Source organism: Xenopus laevis, chromosome 1L (assembly GCF_017654675.1).
Source record: "Xenopus laevis strain J_2021 chromosome 1L, Xenopus_laevis_v10.1, whole genome shotgun sequence".
Classification (NCBI taxonomy): Eukaryota; Metazoa; Chordata; class Amphibia; order Anura; family Pipidae; genus Xenopus; species Xenopus laevis.
This window is the reverse complement of record NC_054371.1, coordinates 85,605,231-85,622,836: the sequence shown is the minus strand read 5'-3', so window position 1 is coordinate 85,622,836 and position 17,606 is coordinate 85,605,231. Positions and strand designations below refer to the sequence as shown.

Here is a 17,606-nt window from a genome sequence, read left to right as displayed (position 1 = left end):
AATGGTGTTTATACTGCCCCTTTAAAATGAACTCTTTGGGAAAAGGCTTGTGTGTAAAGCTTTTGAAAGAACAGGCTTCCGGATAAGAGACCCCACAGCTGCATATATAAATATCAGTACAAATCATAATACAATACACAATGGTTTGATACACTATACTTGATCTCTTATTCCTATATTAAGCTTGTTAACTGTATGGCTAGAGCATCAAACATGAAACCATTCCATTAACAGAGCAACACACCTTTAGATGCAGTGCCTGAACAGACGCAGGGGAGATCCCTGCATTGTTAAAACCCAATAGTAAACAAGTTGTTGGCTTCACTACACAAAACATAAAAAAGTACCTTTCTAAATGCTGCCATTAGAGGTGTTATCTTTCGATTATCTGCTGCATCAACATCTGCTCCAGCTTGAACCAGAAGCTGAACCACATCTAAATGACCACCATTTGCTGCCAGCCAGAGTGGAGTGTTCCCCTTCTTATTGCGCACATCAATATGAGCTCCTCTGTAAACAAACACATATACTGATGATTCGTATCTATATTCTAGGTATCTCTATTTAGGTATGTGATGCCTTCAATAAAGAGCAGGGGGGAACAAATTAAAGAGAAAGGGTTTTTGCCCCACCCTTACGGTAGAAAAAAAAAAAACCTTGATCGGTACAAGAATTTAAGTTTCCTGCATAACTACACTCAAATTATAGCACTTTCGTTTTTTATAGTGGTGAGTAGTTATTGAGGGATTTGCACCCAAGAAGTTTACCGACTGTGTGACTACTGTATATATTAATGTACTATAAAAGAATACTGTATGCTTTCCTTGAGTAAAGGTGCTTCATAACAGATAACAGACATACTAAAAATGTTTCAAGGGAGACTATATTCTTTTAACACGCTCCTTTTAACATGCTCTCATACCTACCTGCTAATGAGCAGCTCACAGAACTTATAGTGTCCTTTGTCAGCTGCTATAGTTAGTGCTGTATCTCTAGAAGAGGGCACTGGAGGAGCATTGACATCTGCACCTTTATCAAGCAAGACCCTCCCGACTTCTGCATAGCCCCCAGAGGCAGCTTCCATTAATGGGGTGAGACCAGTCTGTATAAAAAGGACAGGGGAAAAAGGCCACAATTAAACATTTTCTTTCTGCAAAATGGTTTTAATACCAAATCTACATTTGTTGCTATGGTCGCCACGAACATGCACAAGTTATAACCTGAAATACTTTCATACTTAGGCCTACTAGAAAGACTTATTTCTGTATTCACATTTAAAAAAAAAAAAAAAAACACACACACACACACACCATATATATATAAAATGTATATGCATGATACTGATGCAAATTGTTATTTTAAGTAAATTACCAGCACGTTGAATACCATTTACCTTGGCTCGATGCTCCACATTGGCCTTTCGATCAAGTAATAAACTAACTACTTCGGTTCTCCCTTGGAAACATGCCAGAGTAAGTGCTGTATTACGATTGGTTTCTATTTGGGCATTGATGTCTGAACCCATATCCAAAAGCAACTTAACAGCAGCAGTGTGGCCATTCATTGCTGCCAACATCAGTGGAGATATTCCCAACTTGCTTCCAGTTCTAAGAGAACAAAGGAGCAGAAAACCATAGACATTTCAGTTTTAAGTTGTACATAAAACCCAAAAGTACTTTTATGCAGCTAAACAAGTAGCAATAACACTTAACACAAAGTAGGAGGTCTTGCCCCACCCTTTTTTATTACAAATACTGTAGGACTATAAAAAAGGGTGTCCGTGTTCCCCAATCTAGGCATAAGATATATTTACTGCGAAAAACTGCTAACATAAATGCTTCTTCTGTTCAGGAAAAAGTTGTCTTTGACAGAGTGCCCACAGTTTGGAAATGGGTGACATGGCTGGAAATATTCTACACTGTGTAAGGCAACTAGAAAAAGGCTAGTGAGTGGGGCACACACTATTGAGAATGTAATGCACGAAATAAGCATAAACTAGGCAAAGTTTTCCCATCAAAGAACATTTGTGTTTCACAATCGCAATATTGTACTGTAGTATGAAAACGCACAAACCTGGAATTTATCTCTGCTCCTGCATTAAGCAAGATTTTAATAATATTGACATAACCACCTGAGGCAGCCAAGCTTAAAGGGGTGTAATCAGAAACATTCCTATGTTCTTTGTTTGCCACTCGAGCCAAAAGCAACTCCACAACCTGAAATGGAATTAGTATCATGTTAAAAAATGCATTTAGCGGACATTCTTAGATAGGTACGTAACCAATAAGATAGGTACTTAACATTATTAGATATGTACTTAAATGTCTCAAGGACAACAAGGACCATAATGCAGACAAGAGGCAATATTCTATTAGAAGGAAAACCATTCAGAATGTAACTACTATTATGTTACGTTAGAATTTGGAGAACTGCCCCATAGCCAATATATAAAATGAGTAACAAAGTTTCTGGCAGGCTGGAGATATCACAATGTGATGTCTACCTTCAATGAAGTCAATGAAAGAATTACCGTAACACTGCACTTGTACGCAGCATTCACCTCGTTCTATCCTACAGTTTTAGCAGTGTACTCTTTAAAAAGCCCATGCCTGTTTAATTAGCAAAAGGCTACATGAATGCAATGCAAACCTATCTACTACAAATAAAAGCAATGGAAACTTGGGCATCATTTATAAAAATGGTTATATATTAATATAAATTTTAATAAAACAATCACCTCTTGTCTACCACCAGAGCAAGCCAAAGATAATGGTGTGTCTTTGGTCCTTTCCGACTGAGCTTCAATGTCTGCACCATTGTCTAGCAAAATTTCTACCACACCAACATGACCAGCAGTTGCTGCCAAGATGAGAGGTGTAAAGCCTGAAAAGAAACATCAACACAGAGGTGACATTGACTTGGAGCACATATAATGTACACAGCAAGTAGACAAAATATACAAATTTTTTTTGTGATTTCTGAAGGTGCTTGACTTTTTTTTTTTCACTTCACTTTATCGCAAATCAAAATGAGTAGTAAACCTAAACATTTGCAATGTTCACAAAGCAAAATAACTTTCTACAATACAAATTTAACTGGATCTTACATCACATCATAAAATCTACAGAATGCTTTATTCAACAGTAATGAATACATAGAGAGATTTATTCTTAGGGGTAGGCTTTTCAGAATTAAAAACCATTTGAATCTTATGATTTTATAGCATTTTTTAACTTATAGTCTCCAATTCTAAACAATGAATAGTAAAACCCATCAGTGAAATAAATTCACAAAGTGCCAGTTCATGAAATATCATTCAATGCGGCCAGAGATAGCATGCTTAAATAATAGGCAGTTCACCAAATGTTAACCAGTAATGAACTTCATATATTGCTAATTCATACAAAGTTCATCAAAGGCAGTCAATTCCTACATTCACGAATAATGATCAGTATAAGTAATGTAGCTTCTTTGTTTTTTGATCAGAGTAAAATGCTTAGAGCAAGTTAATTGTTCAAGTTAGGCACTATTTACGAATTTGTGTGTGCTCTGTCACTATCCATATATAACTTCAGAGATTTAAAACAACTTAATGAGCTTCAAGCCATCAACATAGCAAAAATAGCACAGATACAGCATTAGGGCTGGGACACACTGGGCGATTTGGGGAGATTTAGTCGCCTGGCGACTAATCGCCACGACTTTCCACGACCAATCTTCCCCCAATCTACTCGTTTTCTCAAGTCGCCCGAAGTTGCCTCACGAGGAAACTTCGGGCGACTTGAGAAAACGAATCGCCACGTGTGATTAGCGCAGGCAATTTTTCATTTTAGCCAGGCGCAGAGCGAGGGGAGGCATTCGGGGAAGATTGGTCGTGGAAAGTCGCGGCGATTAGTCGCCAGGCGACTAAATCTCCCCAAATCGCCCAGTGTGTCCCAGCCCTTACTGTGTGCCATTAGCTACATTACTCAGGCCTAGCCCTCTTGGAACGAGTGTTGTCCAAACAAAGGAATATGAGCAAAAAATTAAAATCAATCTTTTCTCATATAAACATTTATTGTGCAAAAATCAGAAATCTCCAGGTATCATGTGTACAGCACCCCCAGTTAGAAGACATGATAAATGTCCAGCAAACATTCATCAGTCCACTAGGTCAACAAAAATACTTCTTGTAACCTTCTACGGCCCGACCAGAAATCACAAAGACCTTGCGTAAACAGGTTACAGATACTGGAACTAAAGAACAAGGTTCTGCAACACTAACTTGTGCACCAGGAATGCTTCAAGACATGGGATAAGCCACCTACCATAGCTCCCATTTCTAAACGTAACTACCTTGCCAGCGGAAGATGCTGCATTTAAGGATCCTATCTGTTGGAAAATTGAAAGCAAATCACATAAATGCTTTGTACATGTTACTTCAATATTCAGGCCATCAACAGCATCACTATAGCTTGCAAGGGCAGAAAGCATCTGGAAATGCTTTACCTGTCTGAGAAAGATAAGACACTTGCTACTGGCTTAAAGAAAATGAACTCAAGCTGCAATCAAGTTTGCAGACAAGTCTTCAAGTAATACTATACAAGCCAGGAGAGCTCTATGGCTCAGACAATAGTCAGGATACTCAGCGGTGAAGTTATTGCCACTCAGAACCAGTAGCACCCAGTAAGGTTCCTTTCATCCCTTTAGAAACATAGTTTAGAGGAAAAGGATAGACATTTCAGAAAATTCAGCAGCCAAAAATATTGAGGAAAACCCTCAGCAATAAAAAAATAATTGGCATCACCTATTGATCATGAGGCTCTATGTATAGGTAGACTTCAGACTAACTTCATATAAACAAGAAACCCCATTGCCGACAATAGAGTCCACTCGGTAAAATAAGGGCTACAAGATGTCCTTCAAAACGAGATCACCCTTAACCAGGTTCATCACTTCAATACCCAAAGATCTGTTAAAAAGAGCTGCACTGCATCAGGCAATACAGAAACTCTTACCCACAAATATAGAAAAGAGGTTTCCCCCTCAGCACAGATTTCAGGGCTAATATTCTAATCTGTTCCTAGTTGAAAATAAAGAAGGCACAGACAGATCCAGTAAAAAGTTAAGTTCAAGGAGGCCTAGAACCAAGTGCCTTCTTGTTGTACATAGATCGAAATTAAGCCTACATTGTCCCATTAAGACGCCAATAACAAAAATTCCTAGATTTTACAGGAGCAGGTCAACAATTTTGGTTGACTACTCTAGACTTGGGCTAGGGCAACACAGGGGCCACCATCCACTGGTTAATTTAAGCCCTGTCACGGGCAGCAGACTCCTATCTTCCGCATTCAGTAGTGTTGACTTGGATTCGGCATGAATAGACTCAGCTAATTCAGGCAAAAAGATGTGAGATCTGCCAAATTCTGCTCGTGCCAAAGATTCTAAATGCGGAAAAGAGAGGAAGCTAGTGCTAGCCAGAGTATTTCGGCCCCCATGTGGCCCTAGCCTTATGAGTATTTCGGCCCCCCATCCCCGGAGCAGTCTAAGCAGCTCAATGCGCTACCATGTGTCACAATGACAATAGAGCACACAATATAACAAGTGCTATAAAAGCACTTCAGGATCATGGATGGCTAATCAGTTACAAGAACAGCATGACAAGCCGCAGCTAGAGCACATCATTTCTATGATTGCGCATCGACACAATATGCATCACCACAACAGAGTGCACATCCAGATTACTATGACAGGTACTCCAAATGGATGCCATTTTTTAAAGCTGGGGGCAGTCACATAGCACAGGGGTGATGGTTGGTTACAGACAGCACTTCATCAGCAGTAATGAGAGTTATTAGCAATGCAGCTTCTAGATGGTCTCATTTGCTAAACTCGAAACCATTACAGACAATGGCACTTCTTTGGCTTACATAAAGCAGAGGGGGCTCTAAACCAAACAGTCATAGCAGGAGGCGTCAGCTTTAGTTTTGGGCCACAGTATTAAATTCAGGGATACTCAGAGAAGGCCGCAGAGGTTTTCACCAAGAGCAGAAATTCAGTTTCAACCAAAGTGTACTTACAAAACATTCATATTATGGTACAAGACTAGGAACACCTGCTGGCAGGATAGCAGCATATAGTGTAATTTTTAGTGGAGGGTCTTAGCAAAGGCTTACAAGTCCCTATCCTGAAAAGTCAGGTGTCAGTCATTTACAGCCCTTTGCCATAAAAATTGGGCAGTACAGCAAGTCAGTCTGCACAGCAAGTCTCATCCTTACCCTTAGGAAAATAATTATAGTTTGTTAGGGCCACCCATTCTTACACTACCACTCTCTCTTCTATGTTTTACAGCAAACACTAAGGAAATTGTGGATTAAGCACTATATAAAAAGAAGGGGAAGTTTCCTGCCCTCAAAGGTGTCTAAACCTGTAGTATCTGCACTTACTCTCCAAAATCCCCCTTTTAACAACCTATCAACAGACACTTAGGTAGGACACAACAATTCAAATACTTTTACAAAGCACAATTAGTAATATCACAAGAATATATGTTTTGAAAATGATCACTTGTAAGTCACACTGCATATGTATTGTCAAAATACAAAAGTGTAGAAAACATACCTTTTTTGTCACGGTGCTCAATATTTGCTCCACGTTCAAGAAGGGTTTGCACAAGTTCTTCGTGTCCGCCAGCACAAGCAAGCGTCAGAGCCGTATCATGATTGCTTTCAGTCTGTTAAAAATATCACAATCAGTGATAACGTTATGCGGACGTATAATAGAACATAAAGTGATGAGCTAAAATTAATTTTGAAGAGAGCTGGCTCTGATAATTCTTATCCTTGTTATTTCTTTATTTTAAGGAGAAAAAAACATGTAACCTCCAAAGACAACTTTCATTAGGCAATGGATATGTGAAGGGCCTAGCCCTATTTGATCAATTTACGGCTTTCACCAGAAATTTTATAGGCAAAAGCATGAGAACAATCAATGCACGGCCATTGGTGTCAAGTATTGTCAAGCATCATACACTGCAATTTTATGTCAATGTATCTATCGACACTATACTATTGGTAATACCTGGTAATAATGTACAGGCTGGAACCACCTGCCTAAGCTGCATTTTTTCCTTACATCTAATGTTCACCAGCTGTGGCTTTTTCATTAGAAAGGATAACTCAATGTCAGTATGTTAGTTGGACATTATTTGTCAACATTATCAATATGTGTTAGCATGTCCCAAAAAGGGGAACATATTATCTTTCTGCATTATAATGTGAAAGATAATATGTCACTAAACAAGCTGTGGCCAACAGAAAAGTGCTAATAAAATATAAGTATTCAAAAGTAAAAGATTTTTTAAAGGTCCTGAACGAGAGGAGCAATGAGCTTTTGAAAATAGACAAGGAAATCTCAAAGCTTAAAATGCATTGGTAAAGATCTGCGCACTGATAATAATAAAGATTGGCTCACCACTGCTGAGACAGACTAAAGGTGGCCATACACGGATAGATCCGCTCGTTTGGCGACATCTCCCTCCGATATGCCCACCTTGAGGTGGGCAATATCGGACTGATCCGATCGTGGGCCCAACGATCGGACCCTTCACGTTCGCAAACGGGCGGTCGGATCGCGGGACCGCATCAACGAATAGATGCGGCCGCGATCAGACGGGATTTTTAACCCCATCCGATCGAGATCTGGCCGACTTTCGGCCAGATCTCGATCGGGGAAGCCCGTCGGGGGCCCCCATACACGGGCCAATAAACTGCCGACTCGGTCTGTCGGCAGCTTTTATCTGCCCGTGTATGGCCACCTTTAGATGTGTGTCAATATTCTAGAATGAATGGTCAATTTAGATCAAAGCTAGAAAATCTTTAAAAAGGTAATTATTTCATAAATGTCTGTAAGATAGAAAGTCTTTAAAAAAATGTTTTGTTCATAAAGTTATGACTATTTCAGAAGGTCACTACAGCCATCAAAACACCAGGGTCAGAGGCCAATAACATGCATGCACCAACAATTTGCATATATACTGTAAATATAATGGAATCCTCTAAGTGTTTGATAATTTCTGCTTGGTTTGAAAAGTGTCATTAACGCCACAGTGAGCATTTTCATGTGGTAGTGGAAAAATGGCAAAAGAAAAAGAAAGAAAAGCTGTAAAGTGCATTCCAAAAACATTGCATTATTTTTGTGTGTGGGAAATGAATACTAAAGCAGTGTGGGTGGTTAACGTTTATGTGTTTATTTTAATGGATACTTATAATTGCACAGGATAGAGGCACATGTTTTTGTTCTTACCTGTGCGTCAATATCTATGGAAGGGTAGATAGGTAGCATGGCTGAAGGCGATATGATAGGGCTTGGAGTTGGTGTCTGTGGTTGGGAAATGGAAGTTGCAATGCTGTGGGTAGGAGTGTTTGATATTGCAGATGTTCTTCCACTCACTGCTGTTGAATAAAATGTCTACACTTAGTCGGGCTAGAAAAGATTAATTAAAGCATTGGGTTGCACAGTATTTAGGAAACAAACAAAAAAAATTTAAAGGCTTTTGTAAAAGCTAATAAACAAATACAACACAATATGTGTACTAGATACCAATAAAACTTTTCGGCTTGTCACCAAGAGTATACCCGAGTTCTAACAAAAGAAACACAAAGCTAAAATAGTCTGGCATGGAGGTAAAGTATTAAATGTGTAAATCAAAAGGACCTAAAACCAATGTTATTAACTGAAGGGGAAAGCATTCATGTGTATAATTTTGTTCAGTAGCCATATGCAGGTGGACAAACTTTCAGCATCAGACTGCTGCATAAATGAAATACCTAACTTCTAAATAGAAAAAACATTTTAAAATTATATACAGAAAAAAATGCAAGTTAATGTATCAGACCTAATATAAAGCATTTCCTGAGCATACGCATATAGACGAATACAAAAGTCCTCTGCACTCAACCCATTATCAATATATCCAAGACAGAGACATTTTGTGCATACTGCTACTAAAAAATGCCTTACCCTTTAAACAAAACAGGGATTGTTTGTCCATATATTGCAATATATTTAAGCTGGCCAACTATGTCAAAGTCATCCCATATCTGGCCAGTCCTATGCTCAATTTTCATCTGATTCATTAAGAATTCCATTGCTTCATTATACATTTTATAAAGGGAGGACTAAGTTTTACCTGCAGCTCACTAGCTGCTTTCAAAGTAAATCACTACGAAACAGTACAATAACAGCCAAGTGAATAAAATGCAGCAACTTAGTGACTCGGGAAATAAATGCACACATGAAGTCACCTTATGGCTTTTTGTAATAAACACCTAGTTTTTATGTTCATAATCATCAGACCCACCTGCCATGATGTCATCCAGCGTATCGGTGAGGGTCTGAGCAGGACTGGCTACCATTAACCCTTCTTGTGTTTCTGCAAGGACACTTTGCCCCAGCCCTGTTAGTTGTGCTTGACCCAACTCTTGCTGTCCAGCTAGAACTCCTTGGAGGTCTGTGAGATTAGCAATGGGTCCAGGGGATAATGAGCTAGCCACCAGAGGCAAAGTCTGAGGCATTGCCAATGGCTGCATGGGTGTAAAGCCCATTTGCACTGCAGTCTGTGGGGAGTCCTCTTTAAGCAGTATTCCATCAACCTGCTGCAAATTAGTATAGTCTATTTCTGTGATCTCTTCCCCAACCCCTACAGGAGTCAAAAGCCCCAGATGTTGGCAAGATTGCTGTTGTTGTTGCTGCTGAAGTTGTATTCTCTGTGCCTTTACTTCAAGGTACTGCTTTTTTAGCTGCTGTTGGGTCTTAAGTTGCAACTCCCTCTCTACCTTTTGTAACTCCTCCAATATCTTTTGCTTTTTCTGGATTTGTTCTTCTCTTGTTTTGTTTAGCTCCTCTATCTTCTCCTTAGTTAGCTGGTCAGCGTGGGCTAACTCCAGGGATTGTAACTGGGCATTCTTTTCAATGGCTTCTTTAATCCGTTGTTCCAGCTCAGTCAGTTTGCCCTGAGCTTCTTCTACAATACTCTCTGGAGACTGACTGCTGATGTACCCCTGTACGTCCTGTGCGTCTGGCACATGGCCACTGGACTTCTGTTTAGAAGTAGCTGTGTGAAAAGAAAACCCCTTCAGAACCATAAGAATTGTATCATAATAGCTGTGAAACTTGCCAGGTATGTGGAGTGTATTAAGGATAAAAACATTAATAAAAGCAAATAATATCTATAAATATATATTAATGGAGGTGTTCTGTTTTTGCCTAGTGCTGTGTTGACTATTCATTAAATATAGTCTGAAATCCTAGCAACCAACAAACGTAACACAGAACATTTGAATTTAACAGTTCTTAAGAAACAATGAAAAAACAGAAGCAAATAAGAGACTTTGACAAACAAAAGGAAATTGTGAAGGTTATGCATTTACTGTAAGAGACAGTCCTGAAGGTTTAAAGGAGAACATAACCCCCATCCCAATAAGAAAAGCCCCATCTTCTTCCCTAGATAGTCCCCCCTCCATGCATAGTTCATTACTCCTGAAAGTGTCCCTGAAAGTGTCCCTAACAGCATGCTCACATATCTGTGCAGAGAAGTTCATGGGTGTCATCTTACAAATCGTCTCTTCTTCGGATCCTCTTCCTTCCCTTCGGCAATTCATTGCACTTTTGGCCCATGCACAGTTGCTATGAATACTGGACTGCTCCAACTGTGCATGCGCAAACACAGAGCTCCCTTACAGAAGGAGACTGATGATCCGGAAGACGGTGCCCATGAACTCCGCTGCACTACTCAGCACAGATACTGAGCATGCTGTTCAAGAGTAATGAACTATGCAGGGGGGGGAAGCAGGGACTATCTATGGTAGTAGACGGGGCTTTTCTTATTGGGGGCAAATAAATGCTTAAATAAAAATGAGGGGGTTAGTAATGTATGCGAATACTGACAGCATGATGAACTTAAGGTCCAATGTCTTTACATGTGTCACTGTGTCTATGTATCTACCGATCTTTGCTCTCTAGGAAAGTTAATTGGCTCCTGATAAAACTGACCTACTGTGTGTAAATTCAATAGGAACATGAGATTGTAAGCTCTGCTGGGGCAGAGTTGAATGTGAATGATGTACTAATCTTTGTAAAGCACTGCTTAAATGTATCAGTGCTATATGAATACAAAATCATTAATATATTTTATAAACAATTTAAGGAATTATGTCAAGACATCATTTGAGAGATTCACACAGAACTGCCACCATAATGTGCCTTCACAAATATAGGGATTTTATACTGATTTGGGTATGAAAATATAATTTACATGAAGTGTGACAGTAGTTTGGATTAAACACAACAGGAAAGGCTACAGCGGTGGGTATTACTGCTGAAAGGAGTGGGCTGTAAACATAAAAGGACAAAGCAAAGTCGTTGGATACAAATTCTCTCTTTGGTTCAGAAAAATACTGCAGAGCATACCACACACAAGATCAAAGTGCCAAAACATTTTTATGACCAAAAACTAAACATGAAGAGCTACAACTAACCTTTATTTCTGATGGGAAGATTTGTGGTGACATTGGCAGGGGGCTTGTCTGGTTCCTGGGGTGGTACGACCATTGGCAATGCCTGCATTGGTACACGAGGAGCCTAAAACATTTGACACTGTCATTGCTATAATTCCTTGATAAAATTTAGATGTCACAGGTAAAAATGTGTTAGACATGCATACTAATCAAACATGCAATTTCAACAGCCTTAACATTTATTAAATCTGGATGTCTAACTACAGAATCAAACTCTGTTCAATGACCATAATTAAACAAATTCAAGTGTCAGTTGTAGTTACTGCATCCACAATAAAGAACATGCATTACCCGGTTCAAGTCATGGGAAGGTGGAGTGAACTGTGTGACATCAGGTGGGGGTGCAGAAAGGAGGTTACTGGGATAATCCAACAGGTAGCAAACTACACTGGTGTGTCCTCCCTTGGCAGCTTCAATCAGCATTGTGGAACCATCCTAGAAAAAAATGAAGCAAACATTAAAAAAAAAAAAAAAAAATCACTGCTTTGACAGGTTGGAAAATTAGCTTCACAAGTGCAAAAAGCATTTTAAAGGAACAGTTCAGTGTGAAAATAAAAACTGTGTAAATAGATAGGCTGTACAAAATAAAAAATGTTTCTAATATAGTTAGTTAACCAAAAATGTAATATATAAAGGCTGGAGTGAACAGATGTCTAATAAAACAGCCAGAATCCAGCTTCCTGCTTTTCAGCTCTATAACTCAGAGTTAGTCAGCGACTTGAAGGGGGGCCACATGGTACATTTCTGTTCAGTGAGTTTGCAATTGATACTCAGCATTCAGCTCAGATTCAAAAGCAACAGAAATGACCCATGTGGCCCCCCCTCAAGTCTCTGATTGGTTACTGCCTGGTAGCCAGGGTAACCAGTCAGTGTAAACAAAGAGAGCTGAAAAGCAGGAAGTAGTCTTCTGACTGACCTGTTATATATAAAATTACTCCAGCCTTTATACATTACATTTTTGGCTAACTAACTATATTAGAAACATTTTTTATTTTGCACAGCCTGTCTATTTACCCAGTTTTTATTTTTACACTGTACAATTCCTTTAAGCAAATAAGTAAAGACAAGGTAACACATATTAATACATATAGTAAAACAGCATTGACAAAGTTGTTCAGGAAGAGGGTTGTTCAGGAAGAGGGTTGCCCCTGAGAAGAAATCAATTTTTTTTTCTTCTTAACCAGCTGAAAAAACCATAACATCTCTTTTAGGCCAAGGGCACACATAGAGTTGGATCCACTCCTCAGCCTGTGGTTTTTCTGCAGTCTGAGAGAAGCAGATTTGCTCCCTTCCACAGGCCTACACTGAAATGTACAGCTTTTGCAGGATGAGAGCAGTGGAGCCAATGCACCACATGCCCTTGGCCTTACAGTTTGAACACATATCAATATTTGATTTTAATCTAATAAAAATGTTGAATTATAAATTGCTTGTTTACAGTAATAAAAGATGAACTTAAGCACAAAATATACCTTTAATCTGTGCGTTGGGTCAGCTCCATGAGCCAGAAGCAGCTCTACAACAGCTAAATGCCCTCCAGCGCAGGCAAGAGACAGCACTGTATGGTCATTATTTAGTGTTGTCCTATTCACATTTGCACCTAAAAAGAAATGGGAATTATTAAGTTCTCAAACAAATGGGCATATGACAGTATGTCATGAAAGCTTTAAGCACTGAATTTCACAAATATTTTTCTCAAGACTCTTAAAAAGCAAGTGTTTGTATTTTGGGAGGTAAATACATAAGCAAAGTTGATTCTACAGTCAGGGTTTCATCTCCTTGGTTCAAAGTACGGTGCTAATAACCCAAACACATGATGCCATTTATCATCACAAAACCACCAGCTATTAACTGAACTTACAGCAACAGTTTTACAGAAAAAAAATGCAAAGTAAGTACGTTCACAAAATACATGTAGTAATTCTGAACAATATTCACAATATAATCTTACATATTACATGATTTTCTTATTATCATGTTCTTATTGCATGGAGCAATACTGACTGCTAATTCAAAATATTTCATGCTCTTACCCTTGCTAATGAGGAACTGAACAGTACAGACATGACCAGCTCTTGCAGCTTTCATTAAAGGAGTTCTTCCTCCTTCAGATTCATGTTCCTTAGAGAGAAAAGTAAAAACATGCTTTTGTTTATCCAGTGAAGGGTGTATAACCAGTATAAAAAAAACTTCTAGCGTTTCCACAATTTCTTCCCAGTTAGTACTGATTCTTTGGGGCAAATTCACTAAGCGCCGAACGCTAGCGTTACTTCGCTAGCGTTACTTCGCTAGCGTTACTTCGCTAGCGTTACTTCGCTAGCGTTTGTCATTTTCGTTACTGCGCAAATTCACTAACGAACGCTGGCGTAGTTTCGCTAGTGTTACTTCGCACCCTTACGCCGGGCGAAGTTTCGCTAGCGACGTAACTACGCAAATTCACTAACGCGCGCAGTGTACTGAACGCTACCTTTTACGCTAGACTTCCTTCGCTACCTCAGACCTGGCGAAGCGCAATAGAGTAGATAGGGATTGTTTCAAAAAAAGTCTAAATTTTTTCTAAGTCCCAAAAAACGCTGGCGTGTTTTCTACATTATGGGTGATAGGCTGAAAAAGATCAAAAATTTTTTTGGGGCTCCCCTCCTTCCCCCCTACATTTCCTGACTCATGGCAACTTACATAGACAGTGGGCACATGTGTAGGGCAAAATAAAATTTTTATTTGATGATTTGAAGGTTTTCTAGCCATTTGTAGTGCTGATACGTATTCCTCCATTGAAATTTGAATTTCGCACCGTATGCAAATTAGCCTTCGCTAGCGTAACTTCGCTTTACTTAGCAAATCAACGCTAGCGCAACTTCGCAACCTTACGCTACCCCTGAGCGCAACTTCGGATTTTAGTGAATTTGCGAAGCGCTGGCGAAACTACGCCTGGCGAAGTGCGGCGAAGTTACGCCTGGCGCAACTACGAATCTTAGTGAATTTGCCCCATTGCATCCACTAGTAGGCACATGAACATGAGGAGAATATTACAGCTATCGAACATATATACAGAAGGGAAGTATTTCCAACTGTTAAAGGAACAGTAACATATTTTAAAGTAATTAAACATTTCTACAAGTGATTAAGAAAAAGAAATCCAGCAATATTATATTATAGCAAGGTATCAAAGGGACATTTTTGCCTTTAATATGTTATAGATACCAAACTATTTTAAAAGGCATTTTTAATAGGTTTTAAATTATAAGCCCTTTATTTTGTTTCTATTCTAAAACTGATTACTCTATCGCTGTCAGCACTGTCTACTGCATAGTAAAATTTAATTCAAGGTAAAATACCAATTTAAATCTTGATGGTTTTGCAGGAGACAAATATTGACACAATTATACTCACCAAGTCTGCACCAGCCTGAAGCAACACATCCGCTACATCAGTATGGCCATTTTCACATGCATAAGTTAGAGCAGTGTCCCCTGTTGCAGTTGTTGCTTGAACATTGGCTGCTAGAGGACAAAGATTTAAGAACCTTAATTCTGTAGGATTGATTAAAGTTCTAAATTAACATTTAGTTCGATAAGTATGGCTAGTGCTAAATATACTTTTGGCCTATGAAAGACAAAAAAATTATGTTTCGTTTTATTTATTGCACTAAACGCTAAAATTTAACACTGAGAAGCTTAGCTCTAGGTGGCCATAGACTCAAAGATCCGCTCGTTTGGCGACATCGCCAAACGAGCGGATCTTTCCCCGATATGCCACTAACGGCATGGCTACATCGGGGGTAATTCGAACGTTCGGCCGTAGGGCCGAACGATCGAATTACGATGCGCCAAGGGGCTCCGACGGGTCGGTCGGTTAAAAATCAAACCTTCCTGATCAATATCGTGGCCAGATATCGATCGGGAAGACCCGTCGGAAGCCCCCATACACGGGCAGATAAGCTGTCAAATCGGTTCAAACGACCGATATAGGCAGCTTTATCTGCCCGTGTATGGCCACCTTAAGCAGGCTATAGCCTGAGGAAAGTGGTTGTTCAGACAGAGAGCTTCTCAGTGTATAGCAGATGTACTTTGTGCAATTACAAATCAAAAAGTAAAATGTAACTTTACTTTCAATTTCAGATTTTGCCCAATTGAGAGCAAGAAAAAAAACTTCACACACCTCAACAGGCAAACAGCATTTTCAGCACAGGCCCAATTCACTGAACTCTCTCACTTCCCCTTTAAGTTAGATTTTAGATCCACCATTTCCACCTAACACCTGTTCTGTATATTTAAACAGGATGATTTCAAAATACAGAATATATATAAAATATACAAAATTGTATTCTAATCCCTGCAGCCAACCTTACAGTGCTTACTCCAAATAGCATTTATCAGAGTAACAGTGCTGTATGAAAGAAACTATATTTTTTATTTGGGTTTGCATTAAAAAAGCAAACACATACTGCAAATCATAAGTATTGATGGGTTTGGAGCATAAAGAAAATTAGATTCTCCATCCGTTTTCTTTGATTCCCTATACTAACATCCCCCGTCCTCATATTGTAATGTTAATGTTGCAAAACCAGTTGTCACCAGAAACTAGGATGCTATTATAACATGATTGTGCAATGGATGACTGTACCTGTTCTTATGGAAAATGCATAAATAAAAGAGAATAAAAAAAAGAAACGGTAAATGTCCAAGGAATTAAGTCATTCTGCCCAATGCATACATGTATATAAACCCACAATTTAGGTAATAAACAAAAAAAGATTTATTGTCCCTGAGCACTTTAACATTTCTTTCAAATTAGTTAGAGAGAAAAGGAGGCTTTTCTGTTTTACGCAATGTCCTCATATGGCTCAGGAGCCAATTGCCTATGTAGGAGGAAAGCCTCTTGAATAAGATGCCCTTAGTTTCCTGAACCCATGACACTGCATTGGACTCTGGAAGGGAAGCACAAAAAACAAACATCACACAATGGATATAAACAAGCACATACCTGCTGCCAACAAGTACTTGACCAACTCTAAATGCCCTTCCTGAGCAGCTTCCATTAATGGAGTGGAGCAACCAAGCTCAATATCTGCTCCTGCTTTAATTAGGAAATCTGCTACCTCCAAAAACCCTCCGCAACAGGCAAGTGTAAGGGCAGTTTCTTGGGTCTCCTCTGTCTGGGCATTGATATTTGCACCTTTAAGAACAAAAATATTTTACATTGTTCAGCAATAGAATGGTATCCAAAGGATTGTCTGACAATTTATGAAACTATGCTGCTAAATTGTAATATTTCTCTTTTTAAGGCAAATTTGTATTTAGAGAAGACAAATCCATCTGCTGAGGAGTCATTCCCAGGTGCTAACCACCCTCAAATATACATTCATTAGGTATGGGATTTGTTATCTGGAGTGCTTAGGTCCTGCGGTTTTCAAGCAATCTGGATCACCATATAGCTTAACTCTACTGAAAAAAATACCTTACATTAAATACCATCAAGTACAAGGTACCATTATTATTCTAGAGAAAAATCAGTATAAAAAAAAAAAAAAAAAAAAGTTGAATTAACTTGGGCTTCCTGTAATTTGGAGCTTTCTGAATACAGTTTTTTCCAGATTACAGATCTCACCCTACCTGTATTGATAAATTAGGTCTACTTCACCAATTAACCCTGTCAGGGCCAAAAAAAAAATGTATCTTCATGATCCCCCTGAAATTCCACTGATAAATGTATATAATAAAGTAAAATGAAATAACTATAATAGGTAAACAACATATATTGTGAGGAATACTTAATTTATGTCCTGAGAAAAAGGTTACAAAACCTTAGTCTACTAAAACTCCAGCAGGACATCAACAAATGACACGTGGCAGCAGATTGCCACGCAATTGCATTATCTGGAATACCTGGGAATTTATGGAGAAGGGTATTTCTGTAATATGGTGCATAACGCAAAACCCAGTAGGGCCGCTTTTAAAATCAATATTGATTTATACTAGCTTACTTAAAATGAACTACAAGTTACGAACATATTACAATGCAAATAAGTACTGGTCTAGAGAAAAGTGCCCA

General features: G+C 38.9%; 1 protein-coding gene across 4 annotated transcripts in view; it reads right to left on the bottom strand.

The window, feature by feature from the left end:
- The window catches only part of LOC108711102 (ankyrin repeat domain-containing protein 17), a 76,935-nt gene that overhangs the window by 20,701 nt on the left and 38,628 nt on the right, over positions 1 to 17,606 (bottom strand). For 2 of the 4 annotated variants that reach the window (XM_018252474.2, XM_018252503.2), the window contains 14 exons: positions 16,539 to 16,730; positions 14,946 to 15,055; positions 13,589 to 13,676; positions 13,028 to 13,155; positions 11,847 to 11,990; positions 11,517 to 11,619; positions 9,341 to 10,093; positions 8,284 to 8,432; positions 6,601 to 6,712; positions 2,738 to 2,883; positions 2,074 to 2,216; positions 1,394 to 1,607; positions 927 to 1,102; positions 348 to 510 (listed from right to left, as the gene is read on the bottom strand). In XM_018252474.2, the coding sequence (XP_018107963.1) occupies positions 348 to 510; positions 927 to 1,102; positions 1,394 to 1,607; positions 2,074 to 2,216; positions 2,738 to 2,883; positions 6,601 to 6,712; positions 8,284 to 8,432; positions 9,341 to 10,093; positions 11,517 to 11,619; positions 11,847 to 11,990; positions 13,028 to 13,155; positions 13,589 to 13,676; positions 14,946 to 15,055; positions 16,539 to 16,730 (2,621 nt within the window). The remainder of the gene's footprint in view (positions 1 to 347; positions 511 to 926; positions 1,103 to 1,393; positions 1,608 to 2,073; positions 2,217 to 2,737; positions 2,884 to 6,600; positions 6,713 to 8,283; positions 8,433 to 9,340; positions 10,094 to 11,516; positions 11,620 to 11,846; positions 11,991 to 13,027; positions 13,156 to 13,588; positions 13,677 to 14,945; positions 15,056 to 16,538; positions 16,731 to 17,606) is intronic. The other 2 variants (XM_018252494.2, XM_018252483.2) reach the window with 2 other exon arrangements.